Below are 17,003 nucleotides of genomic sequence, written 5' to 3' on the forward strand. Positions count from 1 at the left end.
AGGGGCGCGCCCCACAGTTTGGGAACCCCTGGTCTAAGGTATGACTACAGGAGTAGGAAGGACTGTTGATTCTTTGAGTAAAGCCAATTTAGACTAAGATAGCATTAAAGGCTACATCTAGGCTGAGTCTTTCAGTGTCAGCGTGAACATCAAATTCCCCACTATTAGGACCTTATCAGTACTCAAAATTAAATCAGAAAATAAAAATCTGACTTCTGATTTAAAAATTGAGAGTGAGGGCCCAGTGGACAATACAAAACAACAAAAAAGTGGTTTTATTGCTTTGTGATTAGGCTGAGAAAAACAAAAGGCTCAATGTTTAAAAGAACTGCAGCTGTTCATATGCCTGAGATTGACAAATAAATCTGAATGAAAAAAATGTTTGCTTCCTCTCTACCATGCCCAATTCTTCGAGGAATATAAAAACTTTCATAATTAATCGTTGGCTCCTCCATATCAGCAGTTTTCATGCTGCAGCCTCGTTTCTGAGAGAAAATGAAATAAACCTGATTATTATAAATCAAGTGTTTGAAAAAAAGAGATTTTGTGTCCAATATACCACATCGTCTTTTTCTGTACGATCAGGGTTGTATTTATTTTTATGGCATTTTCATGATTTGCACTTTTTAGGTTAATCTTTAATCCATTTTATTTTGGCTGGGGACAAGACACTGTCTTCAAATACTCGGCGCTCATCACGGTTTTCCCCTCAGACTTTGGAAACAGCAGTCAAATCTGGACAAAATTATAGGTCAATGTTCAGCCTTCCACTCATCAACAAAGTGATTAAACGCTCCTTGAACACTCAGAGAATTGGGTTTATAATTACAGAATATTTGGGAATTTGTTTTTCAAAAATGATCGTGGAGTTATTTGGATCCACTGTACTCTCCTCTAAACAGATCTAAGCTGAAATATTCTTGGGAAACTTTTAAACCGTTTCTGTTTCGTATATCGGCGTCAGTTCACACAGAACCGTGCAGTTAGCATACCAGAAGGTTCCGAGATGATTCGGCTTTGCAGCTGGTCTCCAGCAGGTCGACCTCTTCCTCTTGCTGGATGTTTTGTTTTCAATATTTCTGCAGCAGCAGTTTGTTGCTCTCTAATGATGAACCAAATACATTGTTACTGCAGACACTGAATAATTCAATTCAAACATCTGTCTTCTAATCGACGATAAACAAAGGGAAGACTGGAAGCTAAGGACTTGTTATTTACTTCCGCCGGAAGTGTCACGCGAAATGTACCCCATAAACAGTTTTGGCCCTTGGGAGTTCCGCCGCCTGCCATAAACCACATGATTTCAAGGTCTGAATGAACTCAGTATTATCTAAAATAACAACTAAAACATGGCTGACATATTTATCTTTGGGATGGATTCTTATAAACTTTAGGAGTATTTCAATATAATTCAACATGTGACCACCGGGGCAGCAAATGTTAAAATATAAGGAAATAAATTACATAAATAGACGTTATTAGGGACTAAACCTTATCTAGCATAATAATAAATCTGTCTTTGTCATTCTCTACAAATTATTTGATTGTATTTTCAATTTAAAAAATAATTCATCCTTCCAGTTAAAATACTTTAACCTCACAATGCTAGTAACTCTCAACTAAACTACTAAACAAATAATGAAATACACACCGAAAACAGTAAACAGCAACAAATGAAAATAGTTCAGTATAAACACTGAATTTTGAGAAAACAGTTCTTGTTTCCACATTGTGTGGAATTTGGAAATGAGGCCAAATTAGCTTTCAGGTAATTTAGATTAGTTTGCATCAAAACTACAAGTGCTGGTCAAAAAACTAGAGTATAACAAAGAACTTGATTTAAATCAGTAATTCCATTCAAAAACCAACATTTATATATTATATTCATCCATTATATACAGACTAATATATTTTAAATATTTCTTTTAGCGTTGATGATTATTACTGACAAGAGGAGAGGAGGTCCAGTCAAAGTTTCCACAGTCAGTGATGGTTTGAGGTTCCATGTCATCTGTTGGTGTTGGTCCACTGTGTTTTCTGAGGTCAAAGGTCAATGCAGCCATTTACCAGGAAGCTTTAGAGCACTTCATGCTTCCTGCTTTATGGAAATGCAGATGTAATTTTCAAACAGGACTTGGCACCCGAACACAGAGCCAAAGCACCAGTATCTGGTTTAAGGACCTAAATTCTATAGAAAATCTCTGAGATTTCTCTGGCAATCTGAAGATTGCCAAAGACAATCTTCCTATTGTCAAGAGGAAGATGTGATGCACCAGACCAAACAATTCATTAGAGCTGAAGGTCACCATCAGAGCAACCTGGGCCCTCACCTGAGCAGAGCCACAGACTGAAGGACTCCATGCCACGCCGCATAGCTGCAGTAATATGGGAAAAAGGAGCCCAACTAAATACTGAGAGCTGAACATGTTCATGCTTCTCAGTTGGCCAACATTTGTAAAAATCCTTTTTTGTTTTGGTCCTAAGTAATATTCTAATTTTCTGAGATAGTGAATTTGGGGTTTTTATTAGTTGTGTTATAATCATCAACATTAAAAGAAAAAACATTTGAAACATATCAATCTGTGTGCAACAAATAAATGATATACAAGTTTCACTTTTTGAAAGGAATTACTGATTTAAATAATTTTTTCATGATATTCTAATTTTTTGACCAGCGCCTGTATGTTGTACATTATACACACCAGCACCAAAATATTAGAATAATGAAATAACTAAAGTTTATTTGTATTGAACATTTCAGCAGGAGTTCAAATTCAAAGTGCTTTACATGATAAACACAGAATGCAAACAAAAACAACTCAGTGTTTGAGTTGTTTTTCAGTTCTCTGGAAGTTTGTTCCAGATCAGCTTAGCATATAAGATAAGTGCTGCTTCTCCAGGCTTGGTTCTGGGGATGAAGAGCAGACCAGACTCACAAGACCTGAATAATCTAGTAATTTAATTTATTTAACTTCCACATTCCAGTAGAAGTTCAATCAGAACCGTGATGTTAACATACCTGGGAATTATGTGTCGATGGATTTTCTCTGATTTTCTCTGACTGAAGATATTTGTCACTGCAGACACTAAAATATTCACCTCACACAGCAAAAGTTGTCTACTAAACAAGGGAAATACACTTAGAAGCTAACGCTGCTAATGCTGCTAACGCCTTCATCACTTCTGCCAGAACCAGTCAGAGATTGATAGCAGAACACACTTATCACTTATTACAAAGTTCCACCTTTTGTTTTTCTCCCAGACCCTTTGTATTATGTTTTGGATTCAGTTGTTTTCTGTAGGTTGTATTTTGATTGTTTAATTTCAACCTTTACTGTTATATTTTAGAATGACAGTCCATTGGGAAAATGAGAAATCTCAAATATGAATGTCAGATTGTTCTGAACAAACAAAAAAATTCAAAACGTAATAACACAACCAATATAAACCAATGTTATGTAGCAACTACTTTAATGTGCAGTTTGTACTTCTACAACATAGATGAAAGTTTATTTCTGAATAAATGTAAAAGTTATATAAACACACATACACACCAATTCCATGTAGATGCTAATTAGCAGGGAATGAAGAAGTGGAGGAGTTATCCAAGCATTTTAAGTGCTTTGTAATATAACTATCATTGAAATGGATTGTATAAAAGTCATTTTGAATCTGACCATTTGAAATCAATTGATTTTACTACACATTTCTGTATATAAATATGTCCTGTAAAGCAGCTTGAGATGACATTTGTTATTAACCAACATGATAAAAACTGAATGAAACTGAATTACGGGTTGTTACTTGAGTGAATCCTAAGGTGACGCGCCAAATTGCTGCGTTGCCTAAACGATTTGTCACACAGTTCACAAGAATAAGGCTTCTCACCAGTGTGAGTTCGAAGGTGACGAGCCAAATCACAAGTCTGCCTGAAGGATTTATCACACCACTGACAAGAATAAGGCTTCTCGCCTGTGTGAGTTCTCATGTGACAAGTCAGATCACTACTTCGGATGAAAGATTTGTCACACAATTTACAATCATACCGCTTCTCACGCGTGTGAGTTCTCAAGTGCATAGATAAGGAGGATTTCCAGTTAAAGCCTTTTCCACATGTCAGACATGAGAAAGGCTTCTCTCCTGGATGAGCTCTCATATGCACAGTCAGCTGTTGACATGAAGATAACAATTTACCACATACGTCGCAAGGCAACATGGTGTTTCTACACCTTTTTAGTTGTGCATTATCTTCCAATTCGACATTTTCTGTGTTATTTCTGTTGTCCTGATGTCTCTTTTCTGGTTCCAGATCTTTATCTCTGCTTGGTTCTGGTTCACTGTCGCCTCTTTGCTCATTAGTGGGAGTCACCGCAAATGTTTCAGGCTCCTGTTTCACTACAAGCTGATGTTCATCCTGATCACTGCAGAGATCTTCATGTTCCACTTTAACTTGCACAAACTCAGGTTCCTCCTGTTCCACTTTAACCTGTATAACTTCCAGTTCCTCCTGTTCCACTTTAACCTGTATAACTTCCAGTTCTTCATGTTCCACTTTAACCTGTACAGGTTCTGGTTCCTCTTTCATTTCTGCTGTGTTTGGCATCTTTTCTCAACAATAGTTCCTCTTCTATGTTCCAAATACATGATCAGCCAGAATCTGCCAAGTAGGAACCGGCATGGTGCTGTGGAAAGCCTGGAGGAATGAAGAACAGTAGGACAAGGTTACTGTAAAATGTATTTAGGTTTTTCTGGAATAAACTGCACTGCATTTAGTTTCCTTCCACCATAGGCTTTTTGTTTCAGGTCCGTCCAAAAGTTTTTGTTTTAGGGAGTAAATTTCTACCTGCTTTTGTCTGATTTGGTTCAAGTCTAAGCTGGAACATAGGGCGAAGAAAATCTATCACAGAAAACTAGTCTGATTACTACAAAAGATTCCGGAAGGAAAGATACATCTGTCCCCCCTCTACGAACAACTACATTAAACTTAGCTGTAAAATGGCTCCCTGGTCTTATTGTGGTGTTGGTTCATTCAGAACTGTACAGTTAACATACCAGATGGTTCCGACATGATTTGCAGTCTGAGATGACCATCGAGCTCTTCCGCTTAAAGGACGAGGTTATTGAATATTTCCTTAGCAGCGGCAGATAGCCGCTCTCTATATAGAATAATAGAAGATATTTGTCACTACAGACAGTAAAATATTCAGCTCACACAACAAAAACCGTCCTGTAAGCGATGATTAGCACAAAGAAAGCTGAAAGCTAACCCGCTAGCGCCTTATTGTTTACTTCCGCTGGATGTACCCACGTGCAAATTGTCAGCAGAAACACCATCACTACATGTAAAGTTCCGCCTTGGCTAAAAACTGTCCCCTCACAGCCCTCCCCGATTCAATGTGTTACATATTGGCACTGGTTCAACACTTTAAAAAGTTTTATAATAAAATTGTTACAATGCTGATAAAATCATTCGGCCCTACAAAAATTATACATAACTTGTTAACTAGCCAGGAGAGAAGAAACAACACACAAAAGCAGTCCACTTTACAGATTTATGGCCTTAACATTGACCACCTTTGTCCAGGAAGGAAGAACGTAAAGGCAGAGTAGAACACATTTAATCAAGGGGATATGGAATAATTCTGAAAATATTTTTCAAACTACTTTTCCATTATCCAGATCTGGAAGATAGATAATCTCTAGAGTGTTTCATCCTTTCCTGTTGAAACCTCCCTGAAAATTCCCAGGATGAAATTAGGAAATTAACCCACATTAACTCATCTTCCTGTAATGGGGTTCCATGCTTTATTTCCCTGACCATCCAAAATACAGACTTTTCTTACATGTTGCAATTTTTTGAGTTGTCTTTATGTTTGTTTGGTTAAAATTGATTCTATATGTGTACATTACCAATAAAGCCAATGTCCTTACTTGTTATTCCACAGGTGCAGGAAATAGTCCAGTGTTGCACTTAATCAGGCTGATCCAAGACGCTCACCACATCCTGACAGTTATGCTGCTGTGTTCACACACATTAGAAACTGTAGGCTTTCTAACCAAACTATCAACAGGTGAAATGAAAAAGTGTGGCTTTATACTTTAAACACAGGGTGTCATCTGCTGGTGCAAACAAGTGATAGAAGACTGACTTTGTAACTGTCTTTATGTGGCTTTGAAGGTTCAGGTCAGAGTTCATCACCAAACCCAGAGTTTGGAACTGATCACTAATTTCAAGCTGTAAAAACTGAAGCTGTGCTGACTCTAGATCGGTAACCTGAGCTGGTGGGGGCATGTAGATATAAAATATCCAAATTTATCAATGGGCATTACAGAAGACAAGTGATTAGAACAATTTGGAAATGAGTGTCTTTAAATTATATTAGGAAGATAATTGCATAGTTTTAAATGTAAATACATACATTAAGAATTTGATTCAACTAATAAAAATTGTCTACATTATTCTGACAGTTTTAAAGTTGACAAAAAACAAAAAATAAAAATAACTGGAATAAGAAAGTAAAAACATTTAAAAAAAATCAAAGTTGTTTTCTGTAAAACTCCTTTAATGCTGAGGAAAAAGAAAATAAAAACCAATCGTTGATACTTTGACTCGTATGTTAACGCCTTTAGTAAAGCTTTGTTTTATAAAACACTTAAAAACTCAAGTTTCAAATGGCTTCATATCAAAAACAATCAAAATAATAATATTGTACATCAGTAAGTTTTCTGTCCTGTCCCAGCACTTTTTACAAAATAATGCAAATTAGTAGCAAATACCTCAGTTCAACTTTCAATTTTAAAGCACCTGTTGGCTGTCAGTCCCTTGGTGTACGGAAATCCTACTCAGACGATCAAAGTGAAATGGATATAATAGATAAACCACATGTTCACACAGTCACCAGACTTTAAACACAAAACTTCAACATGGTCATCAGACTTAAGTAGAAAAAAATGAACATTTTCATAACAATGCATGTGCTGGAACATTGAACATTTTGTTATAAAAAAAACTCGTCCATCAATTGCGAATTTGTTTATAACCCAGTGAATTTGCAGCAAATAGTCTGACTGTAACCGGGAAAGTGAACCTCAGAAGGTGACATCAAGTATTGATTATAAAAGTGATCTGATCTTTGTCCTTCAACCAAGGAATTTTTTTTTTTTGCTCAAGTCCAGAGAATTCCTTCAGATTCTGAATTTGTACACCTGTTTTTAATCAATTTAAACCTGAACGTAAATCTTTTACACACAGATAACAAGAACAATCACTTAAATAAATAATTATTTAGTTTGATGGAACTTTTTCCCCAAGTCAACATGAAGACTTTGGACATCTTCTGAAGTGTCAATATCGGCTCTCACTGCCGTCATCACAAGATGAAAACGGAGTCATTTTGCCTGAGTTCTGTGCGTTGTGATTGGCTGTTGGTTTGTGTAGAAATAGGCTTGGGCAGCAATGTTGATATTTTGCTTCAACCAGTATCTAGTTTTGATATTCGCAGGCAACATGAAGACTTTTGAAGGACATTTACCGAATGCGGTGAGGAATTATCCATTTACGTAATTCTTCACTAAATAACTACAAAGACTGCCAAATGGCTAAAAACTCCAAGATGGACTTTGCAACGTCGTCCACAAAGGAGGCTGTCTGCAGGAAGGTGTGTGTGGTCTTCTCTCGATGACCATTTCATAAAAGCATAACAGTGCATTGATTGTTCAGCTTGAGAAGTATGGGAGAGTCTCAGGTCTTCTCACCGGTATGAGTTCTGAGGTGACGGGTCAGAATGCTGCTCTGTCTGAAAGATTTGTCACAGAATTCACAAGAATAAGGCTTCTCCCCTGTGTGACTCCTCAGGTGACGAGCCAAATCGCTGCGTTGCATGAAAAATTTATCACACAAATCACAAGGATATGGTTTCTGACCTGTGTGAGTGCTCATGTGATTGGTCAAATAATAAGAGTGCTGAAAGGACTTACCACATAGTTTGCAAGAATATGGTTTCTCACCTGTGTGGGTTCTGAGGTGACGAGCCATGTTGCTATTGTCTCGAAAAGATTTGTGGCACAAGTCGCAACGAAACGGCTTCTCACCTGTATGAGCTCTTGTGTGAACATTCAAGGCAGATTGCCTTGGGAAACTTTTGCCACAAGTCAAACATGAGAAAGGTTTCTCCCCTGTGTGTGTTCTAAGATGACGAACCAAATCACTACTCTGTCTAAAAGATTTAACACAGAATTCACAAGGATGTCTGTCACCCATGTGAGTTCCTATGTGACGTGTCAAATTACCACGGTCTCTAAAAGATTTATCGCACACATCACAAGAATACTGCTTCTTTCCCATGTGAGTTCTAATGTGTCGAGCTAAATTACTCTGGTCTCGAAACGATTTATTACACAGTTCACATGGATACGGCTTCTCGCCTGTGTGCGTTCTCATGTGCATAGTTAAAGCAAATTTCCTGATGAAGCCTTTCCTACATGTCATGCATGAGAAAGGCTTCTCACCTGTGTGAGTTTTAAGGTGACGAGACAAGTCATGTCGTTTTTTGAAAGATTTTTTGCACACTTCACAAGAATATGGTTTCTCATTGGTGTGAGTTCCCATGTGTCTGGCCATCCCAGTCCAGTCACTGAAGGATTTGGCACAGAGTTTACAGTGATATGGCTTTTCCCCTGTGTGTGTTCGCTTATGAATAGTGAAATGTCCACCATACCTGAAGGACTTACCACACACTTCACAAAAAAACGGCTTCTCTCCTGAGTGAATCCTTTCATGCCGAAGCAAATTACCACTATTTCTAAAAAATTTATTACACATTTTACAAGGATATGGCTTCTCACCTGTGTGGATTCTCATGTGCAAACTCAAGTGCTGTTGGGTTGTTAGATATTTACCACAAACTTTACAGCAGGGTACATCTGTTTTATGTGCTTTTAGTTGTGAGTTGTCCACACTGTCCCTCTGATTTCTGCTGTCCTGTGGTCTCTTCTCTGGACTCAGATCTGTGTCTCTACTTGATCCTGAGTCGTTCTGGTTGCTTTCTTGCTGATGTTGGTTCTCATCTTCAGGTCCGTTTGCAGAGAGGAGCTGGTTCTTGTTTGGTTCTGGTTCATCATTGTCTTTTTGCTCATAAGTAGGAGACACCATAAAGGTTTCAGGATCCTGCTTCACTAAAAGATGATCTTCATCCTGATCACTGCAGAGATGCTTTTGCTCTTCTTTAATCTCTACCGGTTCTGGCTCCTCCTTTGTCTCCATCCTCTGCTCTGGTTCTGGTTCATTGTGGAATATTTTCTCATAAGCAGCAGTCGCCATAGAGATGTTGGTCTCCTGCTTCACTAAAAGCTGCTCTTCATCCTGAATGCCCCACAGTTCAACCTGTTCTTCTTTGATTGGTTGAGGTTCTGGTTCCTCTTTCGGCTCGCCCGTCTGGTGTTGTTTCTGCTCTTTTATTTTCATAGCGTTTACCGTCATGGACATCCGAGTTCTTCCCTTCAGTTATGAGAGCATGAGCAGGAACAGACATGTGGCTGTGGAAGACCTGAAGGAAGAAACAACAGCAGAAGATTTTTCTGAGGCCCAGCAGAGCGAAATGAAAACAGAGACCAGAATTACTGAAGGCGTAACTGAACCGAAACAAGGCCTAGACTGGATCAGATGGAAAATGGTGATGTCAAATATAGTTTACAGTTTGTTAACATTTGTCCCAATTTCAGTAAGTAATAAAAAAATAAAGAAAAAACAAACAAATGAAAATAGAGACAAGAGGTGGGAATCAGCACCTTCCAACAGCTTAAATGCTATGTATGGGGCGCCCCTGCTCTTCCTGTATCTGTGACCTCTGACCCCTGAACTTCTATCAGCCATTACAAATGTTTAATCTGTTATTAACATGTAGCCATATGAGGCACATTTTGAGCCGTCTTTGTGCTAACAGACTTTTATTTTACATTTAAACATGTTGGCCTTCAAAACGTGAACAAATCTGATTCCTATTCCGAATTCAGAAAAACAAAAATATCCTTATTTTTAAATAACGGGAGTTAAGAGACAGTCAGAGCGAATAGTGTGTTCAGAGTTTCACTAAAATCATTTGACTTTTAATACTTCAGCATCTTTATATTATTTTAGTCATTGAGAACAAAAACAATGGTGTCCACGTTTTTTCCATTTTATGCTGCAATTTAATAATGCAGCATAAAGAGTTAAAAGAATTGTAACAAAAATCATATTTCAATATATTAGAACAATCGCCTTTGTCCTTCAGGCATTTTAGTTTCAAAATGTGTGCTTTATATTTTTAAGTGCTCAAGTTTTCTATGTTTCATATTTATAGAAAGAGGTTGACTTCTGGTGACCCTATTCTGAAAAGTTAAGAGTTTTCTCTCCTTTGTAAAATATAAAAGAGAATTCAGTTTGTATTGAAGTCAGAAAATATAATTTAATTTTATTTACTTAATTTTCAAAAATAAAACGTTTAAATTAGTGTGTTTAAAAATGTTCTTAATTCTGACTAAGAACTGGAACAACAATACTATATTCCAACTTTTCTCTATTCTTGCTCTACAATGTATTATTTCTTATTTATTTGCTTAATGCATGCTCCTCTGCCTGCAACTCCTAAAAATAATAAATCTATATAGATTATCTGCTCTTATTTATCATCTATTGTTAGAGAATGTAACTGCCTTTTTGTTTGTTTCCTTCATATCGCTGGATCTTCTGTTAGTCTCGCACGGCTCGTGTAATAATTATCTCCAGGTTTTAGGCACCGAATCTGTTATGATCTGGTTTTCTGCCATTAAATCCCTAAATTCACATTCACAAAGATGTGAGTCGGAATCTTACTTCGTTGAAGCCTGGATCAGCAAACACGTCCAGGAGGTTCCGAGATGGTTCGGGTTTTCCAGCTGGAATCCTGAGCCGATGGTTGATCTCTGTGTTTGAATATTTATCCAGCAGCAGTTGGTCTCTCTCTGATGACAAACCGGAGATTTTTACTACAGACACCGAAATATTCAGCTCACGCAGCAAAAACCGTTTTCCAATCGACGACACACAGAAGGAAGCTGGAAGCTAACGCTGCTAGCACCTTGCTGCTTACTTCCGCCGGAAGTCTCACACATGGAGCTTTACTCTTGAAACACACACCACGCTTGAAGTTCTGCTTCAAACTCATCTGTATTCTTAATACCAAAATACTTTTTAGTGTTTTTTTCTTGTTATAGCAAAATATATTTTTATCCAAACTGAATTGAAGAAACTTTAATACTGATTTCAATACCTGAAAAAAATTAAAACTACAGTCATAGCCAACAAAAAATGAAACGCTGAATCAGAAGCTTCCTGTGCTGAACTAGAACACACACCTACTCCACACACACTCATGTCAACACTGAGAAATAACCCAGAAGGTTGAAGGTCACTCTATTAATGCAGCATGTTGACTTTGATTCGACTCAGTTTGATGCACATTATTATTCTTTACTACAACTTTAATCAACACAACACCCAGACTGGTAAGGCATTTGATTATTTTTTACTTTCCAGAGAAATGTTTTATTGTTCATTATTCATAATGGCAATGCAATCTGTCAAGAACAAATTGAAGAAAAATACTTGAGTATAATAATTCCTCATCTCTTATAAATATTCAACATTTTTTCTTTAACATCTTCCTGAGAAAAATAACTGAAGAACAAAAACCAAACAAACTTTGAAATGTCCCATTTTCTAATTATTAACATTTTATTGAACTTTATGCCCCCACAAAAACATTAAAGTTAGATGGAAAATCCCCCCCAAAAATTTAATATATGGAAAACATTTACAAAACTAACTTGAAAAACAAAGAAAAGACAATTGACCAAACAGTTGTAACATTGTTTTTCCTTCTGGACAAACATCCCACTGTTGTTTTCAAAACAGTTTATTCAGGTTCATCCAGAAAATTCAAATCTCAGACAACTAGAGACCATGTTCCTGATAAGACCTGGCATTTTGGGATAAATAGAAAGATTTGTTTAATGAATGAACTGAAATAAAAAAAATTACAAATATTAAAAATCTCTCTTTTGGAATCAATAAAGACAATTTTTTGTGTCACATGTAGAGACTGGAAAGAAGAGACGTATAGGAGAAAGTTTGATAGAAATGCTTGAAAGAAGTTGACTTCCTGAGTATAAATGCTTTTATTTTGATGGAACTTCAATGTTCAGTTAATTGGTCTTGAATCTGGGCTGGATAATGACTTTTATCTGGTGGTAACTGATAAAAAGTTTAACTGATGTCCAATCATTCTACTTAAAATCTTGACCTCCCATCATGCACTCTAAATAACTTTACTCCTCCATGTGGTAAATGGAGGGTTCATGTTGAGATTAGCCCAGCTTTGATGCTTTCAAAGCAGCAATACTGTTTAATGAAAGGCTCCAAATCCATAAATATTTATGATATAGTCAAACCATAAGTTTTGGAACAACATATGGGAAGTTTTAACTGGAATCATGAAATGGCTGCAGAAGGATAATCATTCTAACTTTCAAGATTTCAACTAATTTTCAGACCAATGCAGAAACGAGTTCATGCTTTTACGACAGAACCATTGAAGAGCAATTCCTCACTAGCAACATGTAAGATGGAGCCCAAGCAATCAAGATAGAAAGACCCCAGGCTGCTACTGCATTGAACTATGACCTTCTGCAAAGCAACAGAGCTACAAACTGCACCTCTGCATAGTCTCTGTGTGAAGTCTCATTGGGCAATTCAAACATTTCTTTAGGTGGAAACTTTTTCCACATTAGAAATGATTCTGAACTGAGTTCTCATGGCGATGCAAAGTATGTTTCTGACTGAAACCTTTCCTACACTTTCCACATGAGAAAGGTTTCTCACCTGTATGCGTATTCATGTGGCGATGCAAAGTGTGTTTCCGACTGAAACTTTTTCTACACTTTCCACAAGAGAAAGGTTTCTCACCTGTATGAGTTCTCATGTGGCTCTTCAGATTGCTTTTCTGACTGAAACTTTTCCTACACATTTCACATGAGAAAGGTTTTTCCCCTGTATGAGTTCTCATGTGGTTTTTCAGACTGCATCTCAGATGGAAACTTTTCTTACACATTCTACATGAGAAAGGTGTGAAAAGTTTTTCACCTGTATGAATTTTCATGTGCGTATTCAAATTGCATTTCTGACTGAAACTTTTCATACATATTCCACATGAGAAAGGTTTCTCACCTGTATGAGTTCTCATGTGGCTCTTCAAATTGCCTTTCAGATGGAAACCTTTGCTACACATTGTACAAGAGAACAGCTTCTGAACTGAGTGAGTTCTCTTGTGGCAACTGAAACTATTTTTGCTAAAGAAGCTTTTCCCACAGGTTACACATGAAAAAGGCTTCTCATCTGTGTGAGTTCTCATGTGGGCTTCTAAACTCTGGTTCCATTTGAAACTTGTACTACAAAGTTTACATATTTTACTCTGGTTAATTTCCTTGTCCTTTGTCCCTGTGTTTCCTCTGCCTCTGGTTTTCACAACTCTCTGTTGATGCCGTTCATCTCTGCTGGATCCTGAAGCTTCGAGAGTCTTTCTGTCTTGATGGTGTTCTGCTTTAGGGATGTTCTTAGAGAATTGATTTCCATTGCGTTCAGGTTGTTGGTGTTCTGTTTCATTATCCGTTGCCATTATCAGTGGATTCTGATTTTCATTTTGACTTGTGTCATTGGCCTCCGTCTTTACCTTCTGCAGAAAGTCTGATTCACCCTCCTCTTCTTTCACTTGTTTTGGTTCAAACTCTTTGATTTCATCTTGACTAATGTCTTCAATCTTAATCATCTGCTGAGAATCTGGATGATAATCATCTTCCTTTATTTGCTTCAGTTCCAGTAAAGCTGCTTCCTCTTTGATTCTCACAGATCCACATTCTGTTCCCATTAATGTATCACTTTCCTGCTTCAGTTCATTCTGGTTTTCTACCTGAATGATGCTTTCAGTCTCAATCTTTACCATCTGCTCAGATGCTGATTGATGATCCTCTTTCTTTATTTGTTGCAGTTGTAGTTCTACTGGTTCTTCTTTTACTTCAAGTGATCCTGAATCTATTTCCACTAAGGTTTCTATCCATTGCTTTGGCCCAATGTGATCTTCTTTCTTGACAGTCAGCAGAGGTTCTGATCCACACTCTTCTTCCTTTACTTTTGGAAGCTGAAGGGTCTCTGCTCTCCCTTTAAGCTCTAGAGACATGATGCTTTGGCAAACCTGGCAAACAGAAAAAAGCAACAACACAAATGTTTCCATTTTAGTTTAAAATTTGCAAAATGTTTTCCAGTGATGGGGGAGACATGGGCCTCTCACACATTGAGAGGCCAATACTCTGCATGTCCATATTAACAATCATGCTGAGGTTTTTTTAAGCTGAATTATTTAACGACACAGACATGATATGATTAGCTTTTTTTCCACCAGATGAACTGATGGACGTCCAGAGGAACCTGGAGCCAGTGTTCCAGTGTTCCAGGCAGTTCGGTTCCCACAGGAGCCTCACGTATAAATCATACTCACAAAAAATGTGCGGCACCATATTTTACGCACGAGTTGAGATGTATAAAAACGAATGTGACGGCAAATTTTACGTAAATATACACAAACTTTTTACTTGCCATGAAAATGTGCAGCAGCCACGTAAACTTTTTTTGTGCATAGTAAACTACCAGGTGCCAAAATTCACCTAAATACACTGAAACCTGATGGCATCCAATGTTATTTAGCAAGAAGCATCCAAACCGATGTTTTTCATGATTTTAATATTTTGTTTTAACGTAAACGATGGAACTGAACCACATTTATCCTCAGACAATAATATAACACACACCAAATAAATAAAATAAAAATAAAAGGATGTGAAAACCTCACTAGAATGTAAATAGTGAATTTCTTCAGTTTTTGTCTCATAAAGATGTAACTGTATCGGTCTGTGCGCCGAAGCATATGAATGCATGTTATCATTTCATTCTCACTGACAACCGGGCTGATCAGCAGATTAACTCCAAACAGGTTTGATTATTTTAAGGTGATCAGGTGTGTAGATAATATTGTGGAACATTTTGGCTCTGATGGAGAACATCGCCAATGGAAGGACTCAGAGGTATCGATTGGTCAGAGATCTTATTGATCTGCTGGGAAATGTTGATGATGGATTATTAGCTTTTGTTGCCCAGACTGATGACCCTGCAGCTCTGAGCTGAAGGAAGAGCCGTGTGTCTCCGGTGCAGCTGGAGCTGCTGACAGGTCAGTCATCCTTCAGTCCAGCCATGCCAGCTTGTGAATAGAAAGTATCTCCATTCTGTAAATGTACAACTAATACATACAATTCCTCTATTTAGAATAAACTTCCACATTCCTCAATCACCACAAAGGACTCTCTTGACGCTGTCTTTCTTTAAATGCCTTGTTGCTGAAAGGTGCTACACAAATAAAATTTGATTTGATTGAATCCCGGCTCCTGTTCAAACCAGCATTTCCACTTGGATGCTTTGTTTTTCTAATTAGAGTTTTTCCTTTATTTTTTGTGAGGTGACTGTATGTGTTCTGACAGCATCTTTTAATTAAAATACATAATACCAATAGTTATTATTATTATAATTACTTATACTGATACAAGCCAGGACCGTTGCCATGGTTACTGCTGGTGGCAGCCATCCGGATATTTATACTAATTTACATTAAGATGCATTTATGGGTGGTGACAGGCGGACCACATACGTGCATACACACGGCTTTATACATCTGAATCTCTTTGTGCGCCACACTTTTCTAAATTTGTCCGTACGCCAAGTTTTGGTGTGGAAGCAGCGCACCATTTTAAACATGAGGCCTCCAGGCTGGACAATGGTTAAAATACAGAAGATCAGGTTTACTGGATGGTTAATGAACCCAAGCATGTTGCCTTAATGGACACTTGTCTTAAAAACAATGGTGTAAAATGCAATGAGGTAATGAGGTTGAAAATGTACACCTACTTTTTAAAACAGAACCTAAAACAACAGGAGCATCAATACAAAAAGTTAGATTAAGTTCTGACAGAAACACTAAATGTTACAGGGTAATTTTGATGAGTTTAAATATCTTAGTCGACATAAAATCTTACAAAACCACCAAGTAACTTTCCAATAAGATTTAGGAGCTTGTTTTCAGTTAATTCTGCTATATCTTATAAATTCATTTTGCACTTAAAACATCTTATTTTGAGTAACACTTTTAAAGAAACAACATTTTTCTTATCTAACATAAAACTTTTAACCTGCTTACCTGTTAAAATAGCCACTAAAATCAAGATGTGAATAGGAAGCTAATTTTAGCAACATGTGGAAGCATGGATGAGCAAACACTACCTGGTGGTTCCGAGATGATTTGGGTTTTACTGCTGGAATCCAGTCGTCTGGGCTGATGATCGATGATCGATGATATTTCTCCAGCAGCAGTTGGCCTCTCTCTGATGATGAACTCAAGACATTGTTACTGCAGACACTGAAATATTCAGCTCACACAGCAAGAACCGTCTTTAACCGACGATAAACAAAAGGAAGCCTCGAAGCTAACGCTGCTAGCATCATGTGTTTTACTTCCGCCGGATGTCCCACGTGGAGCTTTACTGTAGAAACAGACACCGTGCTTTCACTTCCGCCTCGAACTAACAATTTTCAGTTTATTCTTGTTTTGACTCAAAATATTTTCTGAGAGCTGAATTTACACAAATGTAATACTGACTTCAACATGTGAATAAATTAACTACAGTTATGCCATACTGTCATTCTTAATGCATAACAATAAGATATGGTTCTGTATCTCTCTTTAACACAAGAAAACATTTAATTATCCTGTTGTAATGGGAAATAGAAATAGAACTATATTCAATAAAAGTGCTAAAACTACAGAAAATAAAAAGACTTAAGTTCTCAGGAAATAATTCACTTTTTAACAAATATTGCTAAATATTGT

General features: G+C 37.2%; 2 protein-coding genes across 7 annotated transcripts; both read right to left on the bottom strand.

Moving 5' to 3' along the window:
* Window positions 1-4,057: 4,057 nt before the first annotated feature.
* Window positions 4,058-16,678, bottom strand: LOC106960602 (zinc finger protein OZF-like). Of its 5 annotated transcripts, none has more exons than XR_001427605.1 (3): window positions 5,053-5,325; window positions 4,523-4,693; window positions 4,058-4,486 (listed from the first exon to the last, which is right to left on the bottom strand). XR_001427605.1 is itself a non-coding variant. In XM_015053770.1 (2 exons), exon 2 carries the CDS (start codon window positions 14,247-14,249, stop codon window positions 12,804-12,806), a length of 1,446 nt encoding a protein of 481 aa, XP_014909256.1. In that variant the 5' UTR covers window positions 14,250-14,264; window positions 16,397-16,660; the 3' UTR covers window positions 11,918-12,803. The 5 variants fall into 5 exon arrangements, 1 of the variants encoding a protein (XP_014909256.1); XR_001427604.1 differs by lacking the exon at window positions 4,058-4,486 and having other exon boundaries at window positions 4,507-4,693; window positions 5,053-5,156; window positions 5,268-5,349; XR_001427606.1 differs by lacking the exons at window positions 4,058-4,486; window positions 5,053-5,325 and adding an exon at window positions 16,397-16,678 and having other exon boundaries at window positions 4,507-4,693.
* Window positions 6,543-11,217, bottom strand: LOC106960601 (zinc finger protein 883-like). 2 transcript variants are annotated; one of them, XM_015053769.1, is made up of 3 exons: window positions 11,109-11,216; window positions 10,853-10,976; window positions 6,543-9,545 (listed from the first exon to the last, which is right to left on the bottom strand). In XM_015053769.1, the coding sequence occupies exon 3, from the start codon at window positions 9,482-9,484 to the stop codon at window positions 7,742-7,744; it is 1,743 nt and encodes a 580-aa protein (XP_014909255.1). In that variant the 5' UTR covers window positions 9,485-9,545; window positions 10,853-10,976; window positions 11,109-11,216; the 3' UTR covers window positions 6,543-7,741. The 2 variants fall into 2 exon arrangements, with proteins under 2 accessions (XP_014909255.1, XP_014909254.1); XM_015053768.1 differs by having other exon boundaries at window positions 10,853-11,217.
* Window positions 16,679-17,003: the final 325 nt, after the last annotated feature.

The sequence above is a fragment of the Poecilia latipinna genome, unplaced genomic scaffold (assembly GCF_001443285.1).
Source record: "Poecilia latipinna isolate Pla-1442-1.1 unplaced genomic scaffold, P_latipinna-1.0 Scaffold1201, whole genome shotgun sequence".
In the NCBI taxonomy this organism is placed as follows: domain Eukaryota; kingdom Metazoa; phylum Chordata; class Actinopteri; order Cyprinodontiformes; family Poeciliidae; genus Poecilia; species Poecilia latipinna.